Here is a 24,758-nt window from a genome sequence, read left to right as displayed (position 1 = left end):
TACTGAGTTTATTGTGCCACAACTCAAATATACAAATAGATGTAGAAAGGTCTGGAGAAATTTAAAATACAAATGTGTATTTCTCTATATATTCACATGAGTAAAAAATAAATAATAGTTAGACTTGATTATGGACTGATTATGGGGAGCTCTGAAGTCACAATTCCCATGGCTATTTTGTTTCTCTGAATGTTGTTTTAAAATTTAGATATTCAGTTGTCATGGTATTAACACCTATGTGGAATAGAGTTTTCTGTATAAGTGATAACAATGGATCAAAGAAAAGGCAACTGAAATAGTTTGTTCTGCAATTTTGAACAGATTAGAAATTCAGAATTGAAAATACTGGCTGTAAAATGTGAAAATCTCTTTCTATAGAATTCTGTAAGTTTTCTTAAAATTTCAGATTGAATTTAACACATCTCAAATCTGTTTATTAGTTACTTCTCATGGAATGGCACAGTGTTGATTTTTACTTCAAAATGTAATCTTTCTCCACTGAATGACTTTGAAAAGTTTCTCCTTTTTCCTTCCAGATTCCACTATGAAAGTCAAATTCTTAAAGAGTTAAACAAAAAACTTTCTATTTGTAATATTGAAAAACTACTTTAAAGAGTTAAAATGAACTTCTGCATTTCCTTTCCACATTCCTCATCAAATGAAAGCACAAATTTTCTCAAGGGGATAGAGCTAAGAGTGGAATTGAGACATTCAATTCTGCAAACTTGTTACATAGTTTTTCTGCTTGTTGTTCACTCAGCACATTTTTTTTTTCCCCTGCTCAATCAATTAATAAAACTGACAGGGAACAAATAGTTAGTTCAAAATGGTTTTCAGTAGATTTTCTACAAGCCATCTTGCTGCTTAAAGAACAGGTCAGAAAGGATACTGAAGTATAATGATTTCATGCACCTCTCTGAGTTGATGTGTTAAGGCCCACTAGTCAAAGCTGCAAATGAAAACTCAAGGTCACAGTATTTAAACTACTCTCAAACTATGTGACTCCTGAGGACGCCATTCAACCTTAGCTACCTGCTTTAATTCCTCACTTTTTTAATTGTCAAGCTGCTTGTGTCAAAAACCAAATAATGAATCATAGAGGATTTGGCCTTACATTTGAGGCTGGTTAGAGAACTGAGTGACAGTTTGTTGTAATTCATACTTTTGAATAATACTGAAACAGTCATATATTTCCCAAAGTTAAGATACAAGAGGATAAAACTTAGGCATCAACTAAGGTAGTATTTTGGTAGTTTGCTAAAGATGGGATTTCAGTTGCTTAATGTAGTTGAGTACAGTTTCCCAGTAAGTAGCTCTTGTCTAAAAATAATTCACTTAATATGGCTCCCAATGTCATCTATTTTGACTTCCCCTTATATGACCCTTAGAGGCCCCTTAGTCAAGTGGGCCTTAGAAAGCATCACTACGAACAAAGCTAGTGGAGGTGATGGAATTCCAGTTGAGCTATTTCAAATCATCAAAGGTGATGCTGTGAAAGTGCTGCACTCGATATGCCAGCAAATTTGGAAAACTCAGCAGTGGCCACAGGACTGGAAAAGGTCAGTTTTCGTTCCAATCCCAAAGAAAGGCAATGCCAAAGAAGGCTCAAACTACCGCACAATTGCACTCATCTCACATGCTAGCAAAGTAATGCTCAAAATTCTCCAAGCCAGGCTTCAGCAATACATGAACCATGGACTTCCAGATGTTCAAGCTGGTTTTAGAAAAGGCAGAGGAACCAGAGATCAAATTGCCAATATCTGCTGGATCATCGAAAAAGCAAGAGAGTTCCAGAAAAACATCTATTTCTGCTTTATTGACTATGCCAAAGCCTTTGACTGTGTGGATCACAATAAACTGTGGAAAATTCTGAAAGAGATGGGAATACCAGACCATCTGACCTGTCTCTTGAGAAACTTGTATGCAGGTCAGGAAGCAACAGTTAGAACTGGACATGGAACAACAGACTGGTTCCAAATAGGAAAAGGAGTACATCAAGGCTGTATACTGTCACCCTGCTTATTTAACTTATATGCAGAGTACATCATGAGAAACACTGGGCTGGAAGAAACACAAGCTGGAATCAAGATTTCTGGGAGAAATATCAATAACCTCAGATATGTGGATGACACCACCCTTATGGCAGAAAGTGAAGAAGAACTAAAGAGCCTCTTGATGAAGGTGAAGGAGGAGAGTGAAAAAGTTGGCTTAAAGCTCAATGTTCAGAAAACGAAGATCATGGCATCTGGTCACATCACTTCATGGCAAATAGGTGGGGAAACAGTGGAAACAGTGTCCGACTTTATTTTTTTGGTCGCCAGAATCACTGCTGATGGTGACTGCAGCCATGAAATTAAAAGATGCTTACTCCTTGGAAGGAAGGTTATGGCCAACCTAGATAGCATATTTAAAAGCAGAGACATTGCTTTGCCAACAAAAGTCCGTCTAGTCAAGGCTATGGTTTTTCCAGTGGTCATGTATGGATGTGAGAGTTGGATGGTGAAGAAAGCTGAGCGCCGCAGAATTGATGCTTTTGAACTGTGGTGTTGAAGAAGACTCTTGAGAGTCCCTTGGACTGCAAGGAGATCCAATCAATCCATCCTAAAAGAGATCAATACTGGGTGTTCATTGAAAGATCTGATGTTGAAGCTGAAACTCCAATACTTTGGCCACCTCATGGGAAGGGTTGACTCATTGGAAAAGACCCTAATGCTGGGTAGGATTGGGGGCGGGAGGAGAAGGGGACGATAGAGGATGAGACGGTTGGATGACATAACCGACTCGATGGACATGGGTTTGGGTAGACTCCGGGAGTTGGTGATGGACAGAGAGGCCTGACGTGCTGCAATTCATGGGGTCTCAAAGAGTCGGACACGACTGAGCGACTGAACTGAACTATATGACCCTAATGCTGGGTAGGATTGGGGGCAGGAGGAGAAGGGGACGACAGAGGATGAGATGGTTGGATGGCATCACTGACTCGATGGCCATGGGTTTGGGTAGACTCCGGGAGTTGGTGATGGACAGAGAGGCCTGACGTGCTGCAGTTCATGGGGTCGCCGAGTCGGACATGACTGAGCGACTGAACTGAACTATATGAACTTCATCAAAGTGACACATTAAAGAATAATACTTAACATGCCTTGTTTTAGAAACTGATCAATGTGAAGTGATAAATGACTGCATAGCTCAAAGTTCCATGATTATAAAATTGCATTTTAACCTTTGAAGAATAAGTTACATAGCTATTAATACATATATGCAACAAGCTAGTCTTCATATGTTTAATTGTAAAATAGCATTATATAACATCCTTATAATATTGTCGAGAATATATCCTAGTGTCATTTTTCATAGTCTTTCTCTTTTCAGTTTTATGCAATGCATTTTAAGTGAGTCATACAATATTCCTGGGCTTCCCTGGTGGCTCAGAGGTAGATTCTGTACCTGCCAATTCAGGAGATGCCAGTTCGATCCCTGTTTGAGAAAGATCCCCTGCAGAAGGAAATGGCAACCCACTCCAGCATTCTTTTGCCTGGTAAACCCCATGAACAGAGGAGCCTGGCAGGCTACAGTCCATGGGATCACAAAAGAGTCAGACATGAATTGGCAACTAAACAACAACTATCAACATATACTTATTCAAACATAACCACTCCATGTCTGGGCCAAGTATTTCTTCAGCTTTAAGTTCATCTCTATCTACTCATGACTCTATGCTTCAAACTTAGCAAATAGCATACAACTGTCTTGAGTGTACAATGATGTCTTACTTGTGTCTTTGTCCATATAGTTCCTGACTTTTGAAATGTTCTTCCTTCCCTCATTTGCCTACTCAACTCCTAGAGTGAGATGCAGACCAATTCTCTTGGGAAATTCTCTTGCATCCTCTAAAGCAGAATTAGATGCTCCTCACTTTATTCTTCCTCAGCCCTTTTTACCTTCCTCCATTAAGATATGTGAATTCCATGAAGGCAGAAAATAGGATTTTCTATATCCCTAGGGTTTTGGTAAGCATCTGGAATACTGTCAATGCTCAATAAACATTTACTGAAGTTAATACATGAATTGAATATAGGGAAAGCTTTACTGTCTTTCTACTGGTACATTTATAATACCAATTTTGGCCTCATACCCTTTATTGTTTCTTACAGACTATTCTTTGTTTTCTATCATATCAGAAAAAAAGATGGTGAGGGAAAGATCCAGATAAATGATGAGTCCCACTGTGCATGAATATTCATATAAATTAACAATTCCAAAATTGGTGGGAACTCTTAACAACTCTCTTCTGTTGGGGAGAGATTACTGGGAGTGGGAAACCTGATTCTTTGACTTTCTATCATTTCATAGGGTTATGAAACCACTATGGTTTCATGAGGCCTTCAATCTAAGAGGCTGTTACGTTTGAGAAACAGGTATAATAGGAGTTCTTTGAACAAAGGAGTAAAGCTGTCTGTCAAGAAACTGCCATTTCTTCTACAGATATGAAGCAAACAAAATAACTACTTTATTGGGTGTGAGTTGTGGATCCATGTTTGACTTGCATCTATTTCAATAGAATAAAATCACCTGAAACTAGAGTACAATTCAACAACAACTGAAGGCCCATAATGCACCAGGATTATCACCACAGAAAAGGTTTGGTCAAAAAATACTGAAATAGTTTGTTAGTTTGAAACTATTTGAAGAAGAGAGATAGATACAGAACTTGAGATGATATTTTAATAAGGAATATCTTTGTTTTAAGCTAGATCCTTCAATGTTAGATAATTTTAAGCTATTAGGTCTATGCACTATTTTTTTCTATTTTACAAAAATAATGCTAACATTAATCAAATATGTAAGTCCACTACAAAAGGATTCATTTCCAAAAAAACAGTCTTAGATTATACTGAACAAAATGACTTAGTCATTTCCCCCCACAGGTATCTAGTTAGCTAGTTAACTATCTCTAGAAGTCAGCATATACAAACAAACAGCTGAAAGCTGAAATCCAATTTTCTTTAGCCACAAGTATCTAGTTAGGTAGTTAACTATCTCTAGAAGTCAACATATACAAACAAACAGCTGAAAGTGGAAATCCAATTTTCTTTAGTAGGATTAGTTTATAATTATATCTGATAAATCAGTGTTGAAAGTGTCTTTCTAATTAAGCAGAATTTTGAAAACTAAAACTCTGAAAAATAAATATATATACTTGCTGCTGCTGCTAAGTCGCTTCAGTCGTGTCTGACTCTGTGAGACCCCATAGATGGCAGTCCACCAGGCTCCGCCATCCCTGGGATTCTCCAGGCAAGAACACTGAAGTGGGTTGCCATTTCCTTCTCCAGTGCATGAAAGGGAAAAGTGAAAGTGAAGTCGCTCAGTCGTGTCCGACTCTTAGCGACCCCATGGACTGTAGCCTACCAGGCTCCTCCATCCATGGGATTTTCCAGGCAAGAGTACTGGAGTGGGGTGCCATTGCCTTCTCCGATATATACTTAGGATGTACATATATATGTGTACCTATGTATTTGTATGTATACGCATATGTGTACAGACATCTATCTATATATATATATAATTAGAATAGTTTGTACGAAGTATACTATCCTAATTTCATATAGGTGTCATTAATGTCTACAACAGTCTTGCAGAGGAATAATATACTTGTAGAAGATGTACTCTTTCTAAGAACTATTCCTTTGCTTCAAAGAAGCATTCATTTGGCCCTGAAACCAACCAATGTTAAGGATCATAGCCTTTCACTGAACTAACTCAATTACTTAAGCTAAGCTCTTTGGAGGAAATGTTTACACTTAAGATAGATTTGAGATGATCTGATTACCTTAACACAAGCCAATACAAAGAAAAGAATATAGCAGGATCTATTCTTAAGCTGTGGGCTTCCCTTGTGGCTCAGCTGGTAAAGAATCCGCCTGCAATGGGGGAGACCTGCGTTCCATTCCTGGGTTAGGAAGTTCCCATGGAGAAGGGAAAGGCTACCCACTCCAGTATTCTGGCCTAGAGAATTCTATGGATTGCATAGTCCATGGGGTCACAAAGAGCTGGACAGGACTGAGTGACTTTCACTTTCACTCTTAAGTTGTAGGAGCTTTAGTAATCAAAAGTGGTCTGAGCACACAAACCCAGGTCCTTCTGGCTAATTCCAGTTTGCTTGTTTTCTAGCTCAGCCAATGTTTTAGGTGACTGAGTACACACTGTGAAATTTCCCTTCACATGCGTCAAGCTTTATGTTGCTGACAGATACACTTTTCAAAACACTGCTTGCAATTTTCACTCTTTTCCCTACCTCTGTTATCGGATTCTGCATGCTGAAATTCCGTTCTATATGTAGCATGGTGAACTCATTTTAATTTAGAAAGAGACTGGCAATACTTTTCACAGGAACTTTTAAAATGGAAATAGAAGATTCATTCATACAATAAAATGAAAGTAAAAACAACAAAATGCACCAAATGCATTTGTTTTCTTTATCAAATTCACTAACTTCATTCTTTCCTTCCTTTCTTCTTAGTTTTTGGTTATTCGCTAAGTCACGTCCTACTATTTTGCAACCCATTGACTGTAGTCCACCAAGTTCCTCTGTCCATGGGATTTCCCAGGCAAGGATACTGGAGCAGGTTGCCATTTCCTTCTTCAGGGGATCTTCCCAACCCAGGAGTCGAACTCACACCTCCTCCATTGGCAGGTAGAGTCTTTACTACTGAGCTGCCAGGGAAGCCCCTTTTGGCAGCTACAAGCTATCCTTGTGCTACTTGGAAGTCAGTGCTGTAATGACTAATGAAGTATCACAACAAGATAAAATATTTCCTTTCTGGAAAAATGAGAGAACAGGGTCATGAATTTGAGTTAAGAATTAATTTCTAATTATTTTATTATATTTATTAAATTTAATATTGTCAAATCTATTAATTTTAACTAATTGGGCCAGATTAATTCCTTTTTGGAATATTTGGAATATATGAGATTCACACAAGAAGTTTTAAGGATGACTAATTTTCCTATGGTGAATCATTATAGATAATAAGGTTTGCCATTTATCTTGGTCCATTTTGATAAAGCCTCTAGTTTATAAATCACATTCAGGATTTTTTGGCATCTTCTCATAAGAATTTAGTTTTATGAAGAGTAATATGAAAGAAAAATAAATAAAATTTTAAATTGGTATCTAAATTAAATACATTAAAATAAATACATTAGAATTACTAGAATTTAAAATAAATACATTAGGTTAGATTGTGGGTAGAGAAAAATGTAATTTCACATATAAGGAAATTTATATTCCAATTGGAAAGTAAAATAATTAAATGAAATTTTTAAATTTCTTGATATGCATTATTTCAAGGAGTTAGATAATGCTTAAGAGAATTTTATTCTTATTTTGATTCCTGATCAAACACACTAAATGAATGTACTATACACTGAGAATCATGTAGGAACAGGTTTAGCATAGAAAGATCAGAAAAGAACAGTACATGTGTCTATGTATGCATACTTGTGTGTCTGGGTAGGGAGCTTTTCAGATGTCAGAGTTTCATTCCCTGATTAGTTTTAATAGACTCTTTACACACTTTATCCCCTTGAATTTAAAAGGACATTGAAATGTTTACTGGAAAACAACCTCAATCACTTTTTCTAGGGCCACAGAAGATAGACTCCCTTTTCACAGTGACCAGAAGAATTCTCAGGTTCTTTTAATAGAGTAAAAGCAGATAGGGCCACAGAGATTGTCAGTCCCACGAGCATTTAAATAAATGACCATTTTGCACTGCAAACGTAACCTAACCAGGATTGTGAATAAAAAGAGGGTTTCTCTTCTTCACAGCTTCTTTAAATATTAACAAAAGGAATTACCTTAAGAATGGAAAATATTAAAAGTGTTTTGATACACCTCAGTTCATTTGGTCTCTGTTAGTTGAATTTGTTCACTTCTTTATATGATTGTGAGGAATTTTGTGTAAATATCTTGTATTGAAGGGCTTCGCTGGTGGCTCAGGGGTAAAGAATCCACTTGCCAATGCAGTAATGTAGCTTTGATCCCTCGGTCAGGAATATCCCCTGGAGAAAAAAGGGCAATCCACTCCAGTATTCTTGCCTGGAGATCCCATGGATGGAGGAGTCTACTGGGCCACAGTCCAAAGGGTTGCAAAGAGTTAGGGTTGCAAATTATTTGGCAACTAAACAACAACAACGTCCTGTATTGAGAGGCATCATACTGTATGTATATAATGTGTTTTCATTGCTCATGCAATTTAGATAGTGATATTACCACCCATATTAAATACTATGTAGGAAGATGTGAATTTTTTTTTAATACAATGTGGTGATTTTGAACTTTCCTATTGTAAAATTTTTATACGCACATTCCTACATACAGTTACACCCATATACAAAAGTCCATTTTTCTTTCTTTAAATGAAGCTAAATTATGGAAATTAAAACATCACTGTTATAGAAAATCATTAATAATAGATATCTTTTCATTATCCTTACCAAGAAGAAATTGATTTTTCTAGGAAACCATTCAGAAAACAATTCAGTTGATACAAAAGCATTCCCAAGACCAAACTATTACCTCCAAATTGTTAAACATTTCTCCTTATTAATTTTCACAAGGGACACAAATATATTACAAATGTACTCAGGATCTTTTATGAGGAAAAGGAAACATATCCATCTTTGAATTATATCTTAGGCTTTGTAATTATATAGAATATATGCTCTGCTGCTGTTGCTGCTAAGTTGCTTCAGTCATGTCCGACCCTGTGCGACCCCATAGACAGCAGCCCACCAGGCTCCTCTGTCTCTGGGATTTTCCAGGCAAGAGTACTGGAGTGGGTTGCCATTTCCTTCTCCCGAGTATGTGCTCAGAATCCAGCAAAAAAAAAGCAATGGAAATAGAAGTGATTTAGACAGAATTTTTCTACAAAGGAAAGCATTTCTAAAAATTAATGCAGTGTTTGAATTAATCTGATTTCTTTCTTTATTTTATGTCTCTAGTAAGTGAAAAAAATCCTTTGAGACTTGATGTTAATTAGGTCCCTAATTAACCCATGAGAAAACATCTCTTCATTGAGTGTGACTCAAAATCAGGAGGAAGGCTGAAGGTGGGAAAATACTCACTTCTCATGATATGTTTTTGCCTACAATCAATCATCTTTTCTAAACACAAACCACATACATATGCTAAAGCTGGTTTTCCTTCTATCTGGTAATGGAGTCCGGGACACTTTACCTGAACAAGCAGACAAACATGTTCCTAATCTTCTTTTCTCAAGGCAGAAATATTTTGTTAAAGCACTGACTCTGGAATCACAGTGTCACTCAGTCATCTCCATCCTACCGTTCTAGGTCATTGCGCAAGGACACAGAAGTAGAAGAAAGTCCCTCTACTAAGGCAAATAACAGGTAGGGATCCAAATGTACTTTCCCTTATGTCTAAGTCCACCACAAGTCATGCATTATTTAGGTATTTTAGAATACTTTATTTGGTTAAATTTAGAAATATTAAAAAGGCCAAAGTGGTACAATCAGTGCCCTACTGGCAAATTAAGAAATAAAAAAGAAAGATTGCTACTTGTGATAAAGATGTGAAACTTGAAACAGCTGGAAACCTGAATTAGAACAGGAAAAGATAGAAGTGTAAGCAACTATATCTCCTAATTCTCAGTCTGAATTATATGCTATTTTTTCCAAAAATCAACATATATTTAACGCTATTTTATTTTTATACTGCTATGTTGTTTTTAGTTGATCCCTTGTTTTAGTATTAACATACACACACATATATTTTATATATATATATATATATCCCTGTCTCCATTAAACCACAACTCTAGATTTTGTTAGAGAACTCATTTATACTTTCATATCATCCGTGCCACTGAAATATGTTTAAGATATTCAAATCTGTATAATCACCTCTGAGGAAGTATTTGGCAATGTGATGATTTTCAGTCTTTAAAGAAGCTTAGTCACACACATCTATCTGGAATTTTGTTTTAAATGTAATAAGAAACTTGAATTAAAACTAAGGAGGACAGAGTTAGGTTCTAGAAAATAGTTTATTTCTGAAAAGAAAATTAAACTCTAGCTTCTATTACCTTGTAATTCACTAATTCACCTTCTATTAACATTATCTTTAAAACTATACAATCATAAAAAGGAATACCTGTCACAGTCTTTAAATAAACGTAAAATTTCGTATTATTATTATACATATGCTCATAACTGAAACTAAGAATCCACTGGCTTCTTATGTGACCCTGCTAGAGTTCAAGGCTAAGAAAAGAAAAGAAAAGAAGAAGGACCTTTAACTTCTCAGTCTGAATCTGTCCACAGAGCCAGAGTAACTGGACATTACTTTAGAAAGAAGGAAAAGACCTAGCAACATACTTGATCTAGGCTTTCTCAACATCCTTTCCACTTTGAATTACCTTTCTAAACTAAGATTTACTCTTTTTCTAATGTGTCTCTCCATCTCCAGTTTTGAGTCCAGGTTATTTCAGTCCAAATGTGGGAAAATGGCAGCCAGTAAGCTCTGTCAGTTCTCCAGACAAGTTGTGTTAAGCCCGTACATTGCTCACCATGCAATGTTTAAAAAGCAGTAGCTAAGTCTGAACACTTTATACACATAAAGAAGTGGAGCTCCTCCTGAAAAACTATAACTTTTGGTGACCAAGGACCTTTCCAAAATGGCATCAATTTAGCAAGTCTGTCCAGATACCAGATATGCATCTCCAGCTTTCTACATTCCTTTCTACTCCTTATAGTTTTACTGACTCCAACATGAAGGATAGGTTGCTCTGACAGTTTTGGTAAACATATTGTTACATTCAACATGCTAGAATATGAGTTAGAGACTTCTGATTCAGTGGGTTCTTTCTCTATTTCAAGTTGAAAACAGATTCACTTGACTGATGGCTTGTTTCTGTTTCCACATCAGGATCCTTACCTTAATCCTCAACTGTTTTCCTGTTTCTTTGTCTAACATTTTATCCCTGCTTTCCAAACCAATTAACTTTTTATAAGTTTTAAGATCTGGTTATACCCATCATGAGTATAAGGAAAACCCTTGACCACAGAAGAATGTAGATTTTTAAAAAGAAGGAAAATTATAGAAAGTTAATAGTATAACTTCATGGAAATAATATTAAGGGGACATTTCTCATGATACATTCTATTAAAATATTTGGTTGCAGAGGTTTTACTTCAAATAATCCTGGTGTAAGTAACAGTTCAGAGGGAATATGTTTTTATGTATGGTATCAATCTACTGTGACAAAGACTTCTCATTTGTCCTTTGCTCAAAAGCACTCCTTGCTAGGAAATATATGATTGTTTAAGAGCCCAACTTCAAAATCTAAATTTGTGTGTGTGTGTGTGTTTTTCACTTCTCACAGCATTTTTCAATGAAGCACAATAGTCACAGCTTTGAAATGCATATTGAGTGTCTCTGGCAATAAAACTCATGCTTTCTCAATAACTGATAAAGCTGTGGTTGAAAGACAAGACAGGTTATAGGTTCTCTTTGAACTTTCAATAAAACTATGAAAAATTCAGTATTTCAGTTGTATTTTTCTGCAAATGGACTCACCACGGCAGTGTACTCCTTCATCATATCCATCTAAACAGTCCAGGACACCATTGCACAGTTGGGATAAATGAATACATTTGCTGGCACCAAGGCAAGCAATGTGATTCCAGGGGCACTTGATTTCTACCTCTTCAGGACCTGGAAAAATTGTAGGAAGGAACACAGTGATTTGGGTTAGCTTAAGTTTTTCAATACCAAAACTATTAAGCACAATAAATTGCTAGCATAAATTTATAAAACAAAACAATGAAAAATCCTACCAGAGAGCAGTACTGATTATCAGAGACATCAAAATTAGCTTATGTATTTAAAAAATTAAATTTTAAAAGCTGCATAGGAAATAAAAGGTGTATTTTTCTCAAATAATGCATTAAAAACACAATCATTCTTTCAACCCATAAATAGGCATGAAATGAAAATATAAGGGTTGATCTGACTCATTGTTCTATCTCTTATCCTTAGATAAGTGGGAAAGATACTTAAACCATGTAAGTTTCAATTACCTCAAATGTGAAATATATATAATGGCAACTTATTGGCAGGGCTCTTTTTAGAATTATATCAAGTAACATGAACAAAAAGGTTTCAGTGGAATTTAAATGAACTGTGTCCACCTTAGAGTTATTTTATACTTTTAATCTTTAGGAATATGGAGAACAGCTAACTTTATACTTCAATGTGGAGTCTTTTGTTCTTAAAAAGTCTTAAAACTGAGTAACTATCACGCAATAGAATTTTCTAAAGAGCAGATGAACAGGGTGCATTCATTTAGTTTACCTACTGGCAGTAACTGTACTTTATATAGTCATCCCTTGTGTTTTTAAACATATACTTAACTCAGAACCCCAAGATTTTTCTTCAAGCTCATCAATTACAAGTCTTTATCAAACATTCACACTGTATATTGTTATATCCAATTTCAGGTTGCTAAAATTCCTATTTATACTTGTTTTATAGGCATCCTCCAAATTTCCCATAATGATTTTTAATTTTGCCAAGCTCTCTCAAACCCAAAGTGCAGTCATACCATAAGACTGCAATCGTGTATTAATCTGACACTGATTATTGCAATAACCCAGATTTTTCAGTCAAGACACACTTCTGATTTATAATCAGTTTTGTCAACATCTATGGGACTGAGTGACTTCACTTTCACTTTTCACTTTCATGCACTGGAGAAGGAAATGGCAACCCACTCTAATATGCTTGCCTGGAGAATCCCAGAGACGAAGGAGCCTGGTGGGCTGCCGTCTATGGGGTCTCACAGAGTTGGACACGACTGAAGTGACTTAGCAACAGCAGCAGCATGGGACATTATTTAATAAATTTAGCATTAGTTTTCTCATCTGTAAATGGAACTGCCAGCTGAGTCTACCTAGTTGGGTTGCAAGGATGAATAGTTACTCATGGCAAAGCACTGAACACTATGGGATGTAGGCTCAGAGGAGGAATTCCGTATGTATTAATCATGCAAATAAATGCAATGTAGTCGAGATTCTTGTAGAGGAGAATCTAGAGCCAGATTCTTGAGTTCAGTTTCTGGTTCTATTAGTTGAGTAACTTGGGTAAGTTATACTTTTTATTTTACCAGGTTGTTACAAGAAGTATATCAAAAGTTCTTAGTATTTTACCTGGCAAGCACTAAATAAGTGATTGATATTGACGTAGTTAATAATGTTCTAAGAAGGTGAGTTGCCTTTTGGAAACACATATCTTATAACTTTCTTTTCTGTTGCAAGGCCCTAAAGAAAAAAAAAAAAGCTCAAAATATGTTTTACTTTATTTAGTGAGGCAGAATAATGACAATAATGAAAAGGCCAATCTAACATCTTCTAGGATGTGTAAAACTTATAAGAATTGCAGAAGATAGTTATTTACTAGCACTAGAAAACTAAGAAAAAAGAAAGTAAACACATTATGTAAGCAAAAAAAAAAAAAAAAGAAAGCTGGAGTTGCCAAAAGTAATATATGTTTTTTGAAATGCCTTATCAAATATGAATTCTAGGTATATGTGATTTTTATTTGATGCTAAAACAGCTTTCAACCATTTGTGTTTGGCAGATGTAAACAAATTTTTCTGATGTAGTTTCACTAGCTGAAATGTTACTACTAGTAGATTCCCTGTATTCTTCATGTATATTATACAATTACTACTATACAAAGGTATTAGTTCTGTCAAATACAAATGTACAACTCATTTTACTGAAACATGTCACTGTAACTTGAGTATCAATATTTTTAAAATATACTTCTCCATATATACGTATACACACAAATTTTTAAAAATATATATATATTTAAATCCAAATTATAGGAACTAAAGCAAGTGAAACTCTTTTCACTGAGGGTTTCTACCTACTGAATCTTATATTTGAAGATTAATATAAATCCATTTTTAAAATAAAAATTTTAAATATAAATCATTTTTATAATTTAAAAACTAATACAGTTTTGAAAAGCTATGACCAGTAGTTACAAAAAAGCTTCTTTTTTTTTAATTAATAAGCTGATGCTTAAAATTTGAAAAAATGCATTCTTGCATAAATGGCAAAGTAGTATTTAGGACAGTTATATTTAGATCTGTGTAAAAATTTCAAAAATAACCCTATCAAAGAACATTTTATAAACCAGGAGACAAAAAATCTTGAGTTAGAGACCGAAAATTACTAAGTAGTTCTAAAAAAGCAAGATTTTTCTAAAAGCAATGCGTTTGTTGACTCAAATACATGTGAGTTTTCAATTTTAAGATTGTCAGATAACTGATGAATATAACAGAAGGAGTGAAATCCATATCTGGTATCAAGAAGAAAGGCTCAGCTATTTAAAAATTTTGAGAAAATACAAAAAAATGTCTGGAATTCTCAAAAGGAATATATAGAACTATTTAATTCTTCCTTCCAATAACATGTAAAGACAAAAGAGAAATTATTTAGAAAAATGAAAGAGTTAATTGATTTCTTCATAGACAGGTTATAATTGCTTTCCTCATCTTCGATATGCTCTTGTCTTGGTTCCCATCAATGCTCAGTAACTGGTAAGACAGCTGCAAGATGGGCTGCACTTACATCAATTCTCCCCAAAGTTTCATACCAAAACATATTAAGACAAAGAAAATTTGGATATTACACTGAAATAAAGAGCAGAAACTATTCATAGAATAATTATAGAGGTTGCCCCAGACCTTGAGAATTACTCTCAAAATTGAGGGAACCAATATCTTAAACCTCTTTGACCAGCTCTGGTATACTTCAGTTGGAAAACTACTAAACAGAGAATGTTGTTGCTGTCTTTCTTGAAAATGCAGTAGAGGTGGGGCAGTTTGAAAAATAGCAATGCTTGCCTCAAATTCTCAACTGAAACCAGGCAACATGGGTATACAGTGCAGGTGCTTTGGAGAATAATCTATCTTGATTCCCAGCAAACATTTAGGAAGTAATGCTGTGCGTATCCCCTGAGGTTCATTTCAGTTCAGTTCAGTTCAGTTGCTCAGTTGTGTCTGACTCTTTGCGACCCCATGAATTGCAGCACACCAGGCCTCTCTGTCCATCACCAACTCCCGGAGTCTACCCAAACCCATGGCCATCGAGTCAGTGATGCCATCCAACCATCTCATCCTTTGTCGTCCCCTTCTCCTCCTGCCCCCAATCCGACCCAGCATTAGGATCTTTTCCAGTGAGTCAAATCTTTGCATGAGGTGGCCAAAGTATTGGAGTTTCAGCTTCAACATCAGTCCTTCCAATGAACACCCAGGACTGATCTCCTTTAGGATGGACTGGTTGGATCTCCTTGCAGTCCAAGGGACTCTTGAGAGTCTTCTCCAACACCACAGTTCAAAAGCATCAATTCTGTGGTGCTCAGCTTTCTTCAGTGTCCAACTCTAACATCCATACATGACCACTGGAAAAACCATAGCCTTGACTAGATGGACTTTTGTTGGAAAAGTAATGTCTCTGCTTTTAAATATGCTATCTAGGTTGGTCATAACCTTCCTTCCAAGGAGTAAGCGTCTTTTAATTTCATGGCTGCAATTACCAGCAGCAGTGATTTTGGAGCCCCCAAAAATAAAGTCTGACACTGTTTCCACTGTTTCCCCATCTATTTCCCATGAAGTGATGGGACCAGATGCCGTGATCTTCGTTTTCTGAATGTTGAGCTTTAAGCCAACTTTTTCACTCTCCTCTTTCACTTTCATCAAGAGGCTCTTTAGTTCTTCTTCACTTTCTGCCATAAGGGTGGTGTCATCCACATATCTGAGGTTATTGATATTTCTCCCGGCAATCTTGATTCCAGCTTGTGTTTCTTCCAGCCCAGTGTTTCTCATGATGTACTCTGCATATAAGTCAAATAAGCAGGGTGACAATATACAGCCTTGACGTACTCCTTTTCCTATTTGGAACCAGTCTGTTGTTCCATGTCCAGTTCTAACTGTTGCTTCCTGACCTGCATACAAGTTTCTCAAGAGACAGGTCAGATGGTCTGGTATCCCGATCTCTTTCAGAATTTTCCACAGTTTATTGTGATCCACACAGCCAAAGGCTTTGGCATAGTCAATAAAGCAGAAATAGATGTTTTTCTGGAACTCTCTTGCTTTTTTGATGATCCAGCGGATATTGCCAATTTGATCTCTGGTTCCTCTGCCTTTTCTAAAACCAGCTTGAACATCTGGAAGTTCATGGTTCATGTATTGCTGAAGCCTGGCTTGGAGAATTGTGAGCATTACTTTACTAGCATGTGAGATGAGTGCAGTTATGTGGTAGTTTGAGCCTTCTTTGGCATTGCCTTTCTTTGGGATTGGAATGAAAACTGACCTTTTCCAGTCCTGTGGCCACTGCTGAGTTTTTCTAAATTGCTGGCATATCGAGTGCAGCACTTTCACAGCATCATCTTTCAGGACTTGAAATAGCTCAAATGGAATTTCATCACCTCCACTAGCTTTGTTCATAGTGATGCTTTCTAAGGCCCACTTGACTTTGCATTCCAGGATGTCTGGCTCTAGGTGAGTGATCACACCATCATGATTATCTGGGTCGTGAAGATCTTTTTTGTACAGTTCCTCTGTGTATTCTTGCCACCTCTTCTTAATATCTTCTGCTTCTGAACAGTATGAAAAGGCAAAAAGATAGGACACTGAAAGTTGAACTCCCCAGGTCAGTAAGTACCCAATATGCTACTGGAAATCAGTGGAGAAATAACTCCAGAAAGAATGATGGGATGGAGCCAAAGCAAAAACGATACCCAGCTGTGGATGTGACTGGTGATAGAAGCAAAATCCAATGCTGTAAAGAGCAATACTGCATAGGAACCTGGAATGTTAGGTCCATGAATCAAGGAAATTGGAAGTGGTCAAACAGGAGATGGCAAGAGTGAATGTCGACATTCTAGGAATCAGCAAACTAAGATGGACTGGAATGGGAGAATTTAACTCAGATGACAATTATATCTACTACTGTGGGCAAGAATCCCTTAGAAGAAATGGAGTAGCCATCATGGTCAACAAAAGAGTTCGAAAGGCAGTAATTGGATGCAATCTCAAAAACGATAGAATGATCTCTGTTCATTTCCAAGGCAAACCATTCAATATCACAGTAATCCAAGTCTATGCCCTGACCAGCAACGCCGAAGAAGCTGAAGTTGAACGATTCAGTGAAGACCTACAAGACCTTCTAGAACTAATACCCAAAAAATACGTCCTTTTCATTATAGGGGACTGGAATGCAAAAGTAGGAAGTCAAGAAACACCTGGCGTAACAGGCAAATTTGGCCTTGGAGTACAGAATGAAGCAGGGCAAAGGCTAATAGAGTTTTGCCAAGAGAACAATAGTAAACACCCTCTTCCAACAACACAAGAGAAGACTCTACACATGGACATCACCAGATGGTCAACACTGAAATCAGATTGATTATATTCTTTGCAGCCAAAGATGGAGAAGCTCTATACAGTCAGCAAAGCAAGACCGGGAGCAGACTGTGGCTCAGATCATGAACTGCTTATTGCCAAATTCTGACTTAAATTGAAGAAAGTAGGGAAAACCACTAGTCCATTCAGGTATGACCTAGGTCAAATCCCTTGTGATTATACAGTAGAAGTGACAAATAGATTTAAGGGACTAGAACTGATTGACAGAGTGCCTGATCAACTATGGACAGAGGTTCGTGACATTGTACAGGAGACAAGGATCAAGGCAATCCCCAGGGAAAAGAAATGCAAAAAAATAAAATGAATGTCTGAGGAGGCCTTACAGATTGCTGGGAAGAGAAGAGAAGCAAAAAGCAAAGGAGAAAACGAAAGATATTCCCATCTGAATGCAGAGTTCCAAAGAATAGCAAGGAGAGGTAAAAAAAGACTTCCTCAGCAATCAATGCAAAGAAATAGAGGAAAACAACAGATTGGAAAGACTAGAGGTTCGTTTAGTCCATTCGAAAATTAGAAAACTCACTCTGATCGCTACTTCTCCCTGTATACCTGTGTGACAAGAAGCAACATGGCGGCTGTATGGACTTCCCAGAATATGTCAATGTTGCATTAAATAATTCATCTCATGAGGACTTTCGGGCACTCACAACTTTTTACAACCAGCAATTATAATCTGGACATAGCAAAGAGGAGGGTCAGCAGCTATCAAAGGTATCCAAAATTATCTCTCTAACTGCTAATTATGAGGATTGTGGGGGGGATAAGAGAGAGGTGCTGTGATAACAGGGCAGCACATGAGAAATTTCAAAATAGTATAAATTCTTAAAATTTTAACAAGGATGGGCATCCTGGTGAGAAAATCACTTCAGTTGTCAGTAATTCACATTTAGAAAACATTCCCAGTCCCTCAAATCTAATTTTAGGTAACCAGAGCAATATAGCAGAATTTAAAATATAATACTTAAATATAAGACAGAAAAACCCTATTATGAGTAGGATTTAAAATATATAACACAGAAATATAGTATCCATATCTTAAATTTTTATAAGCTTTACCCAACTAGCTGAAATAGCTTTCATTTTTTTAACTAAACCTCATTTTACAAATAAACCTTCTAGTATAAGGCAAGATAGCATGATTCATCTGCATGTTCTTGAATGTTCAAATTATTTTTAAACATAAACATTTACTCTGTTCCAAAAAAAAAGTGATAATGGAAGACATAAATCTCATCAAATGTCCTTTCTAACTAATAATTGAGATGGTGCATTTTATGAAGGAGTGAAGGTTTTTCTTTTATAATGACAGATATGGTTAAATATCTCCCCTTGTCACTGCATCATCATATCTTAGCAGGATCTGTATCAATTCTTCCTCTAAAGTTTAATTTTCCCAGGCTTTTCTGGTGGCTCAGACAGTAAAGAATCTGTCTGAATGCAGAAGACCTGGGTTCAACCCCTTTGTTGGGAAGATCTCCTGGAGCAGAGAATGGTAACCCACTCCAGTATTCTTGCCTGGAGAATTCCATGGACAGAGGAGCCTGGTGGGCTACCGTCCATGGGATTGCAAAGAATTGGACACAACTGAGTGGGTAACACACACACACACTACACACCTTACACTATGTCACATTACACTTTGGGGGTTCTGTCCTATCAGTACTTGCTGTTTTGTTTAATTGTATTTCCCATGTCTATCTTTCCAATAGTTCTAACTTTTGTCTGCAATCTCATTAAGTTTATTTTAAACCTACCCTTAAGAATAAATTTGCTTTTTCTGGCTGAATGTTCCTTGAGGTGATATATATGTATTTCAAGTGCTAAACTGCACCTGCTGCATTCCCTCTTACTCCAGCTTCCACTTCCAACCCTGCTGAGCTACTCCCCAGGTCCTCCTGATGGTACCACTAACAGTTAAGCTAGAGGCATACAGCATCCTTCAAAAGCTGAGCAGACTTCTACTCTCTTAGCCATACTTTCCACCATTATTGTTCATGCACTGAAAACTCTTGTCACACTACTGTTATTTATACCATTCCATGAACATACTTAGATGCATTTCATAGATGCTCTTTTATAAACTTCCCTTTCTCTCCAGTAAGGGAACATTTAGTTCCCTTAACATTTAGTATACTGCCTGATACAGAATAAACAATGTTCAATATACAGTTGGTGAATGAAGTCTCTAGCAATTGAACTTTCTTTAATATGCTAGAAGTTACCTTTTTAAATCATCAGTGCATTCTCAGAATTGATTTCACAAAACAAAACAAATTTTACCCAAAGACTTCTCTCAAGCTCTTGATTTTTCTAATTACTGACCACATGAAATCTAAACTCCTTGGCTTGATTTCATGTTCTAGTTGAAACTTAATTAGCATTATTTACAATTAATCACCATTACATTATATACAGTTATTTTCAGTACTTAAACTCTATATAGTTGACTCGTTGGAAAAGTTCCTGATGCTGGGAAAGATTGAAGGCAGAAGGAGAAGGAGGCGTCAGAGGATTAGATGGCTGGATGGCATCACCGATGCATGAACATGAACTTGGGCAAATTCTGGGAGATGGTGAGGAACAGGGAGGGTGGGCATGCTTTAGTCCATGGGGTCACAAACAGTCAGATGCAACTGGATGAATGAACAACAACATACTCTATTGATTCTTTTTTTGATCATTCAACTCCCTAAAATACACCAAATTTTTCCCACCTATAAATTTTTTGGTATGTAATATAATCATGTGAAAATCATTCTTTTTTTCACCCACCCAGTAAAATCCTTCAAGATCTGGCCACTCTATCAAGATTCTTTTTTGGAAAAAAAATAGCAAATAGTGGAAAGGTTATGTGGTTTAGAGACAAAAACCTTGAATTAGAGTTTTTATCTGTCATGTATTAGTTGCCTTATTGCCAAATTCAGACTTAAATTGAAGAAAGTAGGGAAAACCACTAGATCATTCAGGTATGACCTAAACCAAATCCCATACAATTATACAGTGGAAGTGAGAAATAGATTCAAGGGACTAGATCTGATAGACAGAGTGCCTGATGAACTATGGACTGAGGTTCATGACACTGTATAGGAGACAGGGATCAAGACCATCCCCAAGAAAAAGAAAGGCAAAAAAGCAAAATGGCTGTCTGAGCAGGCCTTACAAATAGCTGTGATAAGAAGAGGAGCAAAAAGCAAAGGAAATATATAGCCATTTGAATGCAGAGTTCCAAAGAATAGCAAGAAGAGATAAGAAAGCCTTCCTCAGTGATCAATGCAAAGAAATAGAGGAAAACAATAGAATGGGAAAGACTAGAGATCTCTTCAAGAAAATTAGAGATACCAGGGGAACATTTCCTGCAAAGATGGGGTCGATAAAGGGCAGAAATGGTATGGACCTAACAGAAGCAGAAGATATTAAGAAGAAGTGGCAAGAATACACAGAAGAACTATACAAAAAAGATCTTCAGGACCCAGATAATCACGATGGTGGGATCACTCACCTAGAGCCAGACATCCTGGAATGTGAAGTCAAGTGGGCCTTAGGAAGCATAAATATGAACAAACCTAGAGGAGGTGATGGAATCCCAATTGAGCTATTTCAAATCCTAAAAGATGATGCTGTGAAAGTGCTGCATTCAATATGCCATCAAATCTGGAAAAGTCAGCTTGACCACAGGACTGGAAAAGGTCAGTTTTCATTCCAACTCCTAAGAAAGGCAATGCCAAAGAATGCTCAAACTACTGCACAGTTGTACTCATCTCACACGCTAGTAAAGTAATGCTCACAATTCTCCAAGCCAGGCTTCAACAGTACATGAACCATGAACTTCCAGATGTTCAAGCTGGTTTTAGAAAAGGCAGAGGAACCAGAAATCAAATTGCCAACATCCACTGGATCATCAAAAAAGCAAGAGAGTTCCAGAAAAACATCTACTTCCTCTTTACTGACTATGCCAAAGCCTTTGACCCTGTGGATCACAATAATCTGTGGAAAATTCTTCAAAAGATGGGAATACCAGACCACCTGACCTGCCTCCTGAGAAATCTGTATGCAGATCAAGAAACAACAGTTAGAACCAGACATGGAACAACAGATGGGTTTCAAATTGGGTAAGGAGTACACCAAGGCTGTATATTGTCACCCTGCTTATAACTTATATGCAGAGTACATCATGAGAAACGCTGGGCTGAAGGAAGCATAATCTGGAATCAAGATTTCCAGGAGAAATACCAATAACCTCAGATATGCAGATGACATCACCCTTATGGCAAAAACTGACAAACTAAAGAGTTTCTTAATAAAAGTGAAAGAGGAGAGTGATAAAGTTGGCTTAAAGCTCAACATTCAGAAAACTAAAATCATGGCATCCAGCCCTATCACTTCATGGCAAACAGAGGGGGAAACAGTAGAAACAGTGGCTGAGTTTATTTTCTTGGGCTCCAAAATCACTGCTGATGGTGACTGCAGCCATGAAATTAAAAGACACTTACACCTTGAAAGGAAAATTATGACCAACTTAAACAGCATATTAAAAAGCAGAGACACTAATTTGCCAACATAGGTCCATCTAGTCAAAGCTATGATTTTTCCAGTAGTCATGTATGGATGTGAGAGTTGGACTATAAAGAAAGCTGAATGCCAAAGAATTGATGCTTTTGAACTGTGGTGTTGGAGAAGACTCTTGAGAGTTCTTTGGACTGCAAGGAGATCCAACCAGTCCATCCTAAAGGAGATCAGTCCTGAGTGTTCATTGGAAGTGTTCAACTGATGTTGAAGCTGAAACTCCAATACTTTGGCCACCTGATGCAAAGTGCTGACTCATCTGAAAAGACCCTGATGCTGGGAAAGATTGAAGGTGGGAGGAGAAGGGGATGACAGAGGATGAGATGGTTGGATGGCATCATTGACTCAATGGATATGAGTTTGATTAAACTCCAGGAGTTGGTGATGGACAGGGAGGCCTGGGGTGCTGCAGTTCATGGGGTTGCAAAGAGTCGGACAAGATTGAGTGACTGAAATTATCTGAACTGAACTGAAGTAGTTAACCTCACTGAAATTGTTCTTTTGCATTTGAAAAACATGAGTAATATTAGTGCCTACATCACATGATTTCCTAAGGATCGCATGATCATAATTTGAAGAATTATTTGAAACTCAAGTTCTAGTAAAGTCTGGTATTGATTAAAACACAAAACATAGAGGAACATAAGAATCACTTCTATTGATAGGCACCCTTACAATATTTGACCCTTGAATAATGAACCTGGTGAAGATATTCTATTGCTAAATAGTAAGACCCCATCACTTCTAAGACTTTGTGACAACTACCTTAAATATGGAATCTTTCAAAGTATACTACAAATCTATGATAACCAAAAAAGTATGTTACTGGTACCAAAATCAAAAACAAACAAACAAACAAAAAGTCACAAATGGAATAGAATAGAGAGCCCAGAAATGAACCCACATCTATATGGTCAATCAATATATGACAAAAGAGGCAAAAATATACATGAGATAAAGACAGCTTCTATGACAGTGTTAGGAAAAACTGGACTGTTACATACAGAAGACTCAACCTGGTCTACCGTCTCATGCCTTGCACACAAACAAATTCAAAATGGATCAAAGTCCTAAATGTAAGGCCTGAAACCATAAAACTTCTACAAGAAAACATAGGCTGTATGCTCTCTCACATCAGCCTTTAGCAATATTTTTTTGAACATGTCCCTTCAAGCAAGGGGGGAAAAAATAAACAAATGGACTACATCAACCTAAAACCTTTTGTATAGTGAAGGAAACTAACAACAAAACAAAAAGACCACCTACAAAATGGGAGGAAATATTTGCAAAATATATCTCCAATAAGGAATTAATATCCAAAATATAAAATGAGCTCATGCAACTCAACATCAGAAAAACAAACCATCTGGTTAAAAAATGGGCAGAGGTTCTGAATAGGCAGTTTTTCAAGGAAAACATACTGATGGTCAAAAGGCACATGAAAAGATGCTCAACTTCACTAAGCAGAAAAATTCAAATCAAAACCACAATACAATGTTACCTCATACCTGTGAGAAGGACCAGAGCTTTAAAAAAAAAAAAAAGAAAGAAAAAGAAAAAACAACAACTAACAGCAAATGTTGGCAAAGTTGTGGAGAAAAAAGAACCCTCAGATACGGTACATATACAATGGAATATTAGCCATAAAAAAGAATGAAATTATGCCATTTGAAGTAACATGGTTGGATCTACAGATTAAGTGAAGTAAATCAAACAGAGAAAGACAAATGTCATGTTATCACTATACGTGGAACCTAAAAAAAAAATTATACAAATGAATTTAATTTACAAAATTGAAACAGACTCACTGACTTTGAAAACAAACTTATGGTTACCAAAGGGGAAACCTGGCAGGGAGGGATAAATTAGGAGTTTGAGATTAACAAATATACACTACTATATATAAAGGACCTACTGTATATATATAAGGACCTACTGTGTGTGTGTGTGTGTGTGTGTGTATATATATATATATAAGGACCTACTATATAGTACAGAGAACTCTAATCAGTATACATAATAACATATAAGTGAAAAGAATCTGAAAAAGAATGGATATATGTATATGTAAAAATGAATCACTTTGCTGTATATCAGAAACCTACACAACACTGTAAATCAACTATAATATAAAATACAATTTAGAATACAGAACTTTATACACTGTGATATTCACTTCATGATGTATATAAATCAAATCATTTTGCTGTATGCTTTAAATATATACAGTGCTGGATGTCAATTATATATTAATAAAACCATGAAAAATATAAACAAATTAAAATATCTTTAAATTAACTTTCCTAGAATCTTTTTCAAAAAATTAGTGTCTTTAAGCAATATACAGAGATTTCTTGAATACTATTAATGTGATTGCAAATACTTAAACTTTTCTATCTCTATTAAATAAAAAACTTTTAAAAGAATGCATTTACATACAATTGTATCCATTTTCCTGGAAATGCTACAGACAACCATCTTTTAAGAAGAAAGGTGATTTTTATGCAATTAAGTGTATGAAAGTAGCACATTATAACATCTATTATAATTTTCACAACTGAGAAATCAAAATAGCTAACAGCAATATGGCATGCTTATGGAAACTGTAAAGCATGCATTAACCACATTATTTGCTCCATGTTATTTTGGGAAACAAGTACATAATGTAAATGTGTTTAA

General features: G+C 36.3%; 1 protein-coding gene across 1 annotated transcript in view; it reads right to left on the bottom strand.

The window, feature by feature from the left end:
* LRP1B (LDL receptor related protein 1B) overlaps window positions 1-24,758 on the bottom strand; it is a 2,070,111-nt gene that overhangs the window by 1,351,951 nt on the left and 693,402 nt on the right. Inside the window, exon 3 of the mRNA XM_081584839.1 lies at window positions 11,603-11,740. Within this exon, the coding sequence (XP_081440965.1) occupies window positions 11,603-11,740 (138 nt within the window). The remainder of the gene's footprint in view (window positions 1-11,602; window positions 11,741-24,758) is intronic.

The sequence above is a fragment of the Giraffa tippelskirchi genome, chromosome 3 (genome assembly GCF_054371585.1).
Source record: "Giraffa tippelskirchi isolate mGirTip1 chromosome 3, T2T-mGirTip1v1.2.pri, whole genome shotgun sequence".
NCBI classification, from domain to species: Eukaryota; Metazoa; Chordata; class Mammalia; order Artiodactyla; family Giraffidae; genus Giraffa; species Giraffa tippelskirchi.
This window is presented reverse-complemented; position numbering and strand designations above follow the sequence as displayed.